We start from the raw sequence: 3,337 nt of genomic DNA on the forward strand, positions 1-3,337 counted from the left end.
TTTGCTTCCATTTGCTTCCGTTGAAATCTTTTGGCATCTGTGCACAACTTTGCATCTGGTTTGCCCAGTGCCACAGAGTTCTTGTAGATAGCAGACCTCCAGATGACCCCCTGTACCACATCTCTCTGCTTAGCCATCACCCCTCAATACTGATCACAATTCCCTTCCACCAATGACATTGTTAACCTCGAGGATTACTGTACATGGATTCTCACCATACCACTTCCTGCATTCCCTCACCATCCTCTTCCATCTGCCACCAGGGCCCTGTTTTCTTTCCCCAGCTGATGCAACATCTTACCTGCTGTACCATTTCCTGCCTTGGTGCAGTTGTGCATTGCTTGGGTCTCTTCTGGAAACAGCTGCCTATTGGTTGTGTCAGTATGGCACTACAGTGATTCCAAGGGCAATGCATCTCACATATTCCAGACCTCCATCAGATGACCCAGGTGTGGGGCAAACATGTTGCACCACAAGACCTTGATAATAGTATTGTAAAACTTGCAGTAGGAGAAGTTACCTTGACCACAAGAATTGAATTGTTCATCCGAAGAGAGAGCCAGGTGGGCCTACACTTGCATCAGTGTCCCATAAATTCCACCTGACACAGTGATCATACCTGCATCACCATGTATGCAATTGCTGGGATTGTGATACTTTTCATCTTGTGCCAGCTGGCATTACCTGGCTTGCTGGTTCTCCTCAAGATCTGACCCATGTATGTGGCAGCAGAAGGGGATATGAATATCCCCTGTGCCATCTGCATCAAGTGTCAGGTGGCCACTGTGCTCTCAGTATTGCCCACACACATGTGTAAGACAAATTCATTTTCCAGCAAATGATGAGCAAGCCTCTCTTGGTTGCACTTCCAGTCTTTACACAAGAATAGCAGGAACAACTCCTCACTGGTATTGACTTGCTCTTCTTTGCCAGCTTCATTCTTCCAAATGATAGGCTTGCCTTCTTGCAGGCAAGTCCGCACCCTGATGTAGCTTGATTAGTCTCCTTCCAGTCTACTTTTATTGATGGCTTACATTGATTGAGGATCATCCCACTCCACTGCTAGCTCCACAGGACATAAGTACTGGCCAGTCAGTGGATGATTGTATCCTCACTCAAGTTTCTGCCAACAATCTAGTCCCTTTGTAGCTGCAGCAGAGCCTTCTACAACTGCCAGGAGATCAATAGCTATATCCTTGCAGGTCAAGGTGTCATCAGTGCAGCCAATGGCCCCACTGCTTTTGATCTGCCCATGGAGTCAGCAATGTGTCAAGTGAATTCTCACCAGACCTACCTGACTTGCAAGCTCAGTCAACATCCCATGCATGCATGACACTAGCCCATCCTCAATCTCAGGCATTACCAGGACCATATTGCAATATATCCTGATGTTTTCTCATACTCTATGCCCACTGGGCAATCAGTCATTCAGCTCATGGCCTCATGACAGAGGCATGCCACTTACTCATCTTCATTGATTTCCTCAACATCCTCCACTTCAAAACATTCCCTCCCATCTCTTAGGATTTTCTCCACATTACCAAACAGTGTGAGTGCTCTGCCAACATGTTTCCCACTGCTGCAAAAGGTGCAGCCTTCGATTCTATGAGTGTCAGGTCAGCTATGTCAGGTGCTTGGGAACAAAAGGGGGGTACTTGGTGCGCTTAGCAGCTGCATCTAACTCCTCCCTGTGCCTCTTGCACTTGGCGACGTGCTGTTGCAAGATCCTGGATGGAGATGCTGATGGGGAAGGATAGTTGGGTGAAGAGTGTGATGACGGCAGGGGGGAGCCCAGAGGAGGGAGGCTGTCAGCAGGTGACAAGGTCTGTGCACCGGATAAAGAAGGTGGCATAGTGAAGTTGACTGGGCTTCCAAGGGTGGAGCTCATCCTGATGGAGGAATGTGGGTAAAAGAAATGGCAGTGGATGACCAGGCCTGCTCACCATTTGTAGGGTGCCAGAGCATGTCTCATAAACAAACTTTTTCCTTATCACCTGTAGCATGCATCCCCATCACATGTGTCAGGTGATATCATAACCTGACACATGCCTGTCCAGCCAGGGCTCATTCAATTGTGGGTGCCATGCCACCCACTTTTCCCTCCACACCCTCCACATGTGTGCCACTGATATGACTAATCAAGCTGACCTTCCCCCAATGCTCAACTGCCGGACCAAGAAGTTGATGCATTGGGGCCCCCATGTCGTCTCATCTACTGGCCCTACCCATCATGTTTGGATATTGTTGTACCTGTGGATCTGCATTTTCTGAGAGAGGAAAGCTTTTGGTCCATCAATGCAAGTGTTCGGCCTATTATCTTCAGGTTGCTGAAGATCAGGAGGAGGCCAATGAATACACTCTCAAATTGGCCACCCACTGGGCTAGAAAAAAAGCCAGACTCCATTGCAGCACAATGCCAGAGTCCTCTTCTCTGCAGGATGGTCCCTCCCATCCAGACACAGTATGTTGGACAACTGGTGTCAGGTGGCCGCACCTGACACAACACCATATTAATAGGTACTTGAAGGAATATGCAGTCCACCTACCCCTTTACTTCCTTTGCATGACAAATTGGCTACCACTCCTCTTCCCAAAGCTGCCCATTGGCACTATGTCCCAATTGCCAACCTTCCTGTTCTGCTGCTCAACCAGCCTGTGCCTGTGGACCTGACATGGTCCAGGTGGATCAATCATAGCCAACTACCTGCACAATTTTGGGACAAGCTCAGAGAGAGCTCGGGAAGACTCCCTGGATCATCTCTGGCCATGCTCCCCCCCCCCCCCCTTCCCCCACCTTCTCAGGTTGATCTCAGCTTGGTGCACCCACCTGACACATCCTTGTGTCAGGTGGACAAGTCAACCAATTCCATGCTTTCAGTACAGCCATGGTGTACACAGCCCAACAGCTTTGGTATTCATCAACAGTATGTTGTAAAACTGCTCTCAATCCCTGATCTGCAACAGGATCTTCAAGGCTTACTCACTGGGGACATCAAATTCACATTATCAGGGGGGACCCCATTGGACAAGGATTGTACTATATTGCTGGCTGAGCAGGTGACTTCCCTGCTTGAATCTACATCTCCAAGACCCTCCAACAGTCAATCTGCACCATCATGTTCCAACACACTTCTTCACCAGCTCCTGCATGAAGCTGATGGCCCACCTGACACATGGCACCCTTGTGTCAGGGCACCAGCTCATTGCTTGGTCAAGAGACATGACTAAGCCTTTATGACATGGAAGTAGCTGGTATACCTTGGCATGTGCTGGAACCTGCTGGAAGGATTGGATGGTCAGGTGACCTGCTGTGCATGGCTGTGCATGACCTTATATG

At 49.1% G+C, this 3,337-nt stretch overlaps 1 protein-coding gene across 1 annotated transcript; it reads right to left on the reverse strand.

Annotated features, from left to right (window-relative positions):
* Nucleotides 1–1,461: 1,461 nt before the first annotated feature.
* DACRYDRAFT_111077 (uncharacterized protein) lies at nt 1,462–1,852 on the reverse strand (the record flags this gene model as incomplete). The annotated part of the gene is made up of 2 exons (XM_040769169.1): nt 1,462–1,603; nt 1,656–1,852. The coding sequence occupies 2 exons, from the start codon at nt 1,850–1,852 to the stop codon at nt 1,462–1,464; spliced, it is 339 nt and encodes a 112-aa protein (XP_040624994.1).
* Between the last annotated feature and the right edge of the window lie 1,485 nt (nt 1,853–3,337).

The sequence above is a fragment of the Dacryopinax primogenitus genome, assembly GCF_000292625.1.
Source record: "Dacryopinax primogenitus strain DJM-731 SS1 chromosome Unknown DACRYscaffold_20, whole genome shotgun sequence".
In the NCBI taxonomy this organism is placed as follows: Eukaryota; Fungi; Basidiomycota; class Dacrymycetes; order Dacrymycetales; family Dacrymycetaceae; genus Dacryopinax; species Dacryopinax primogenitus.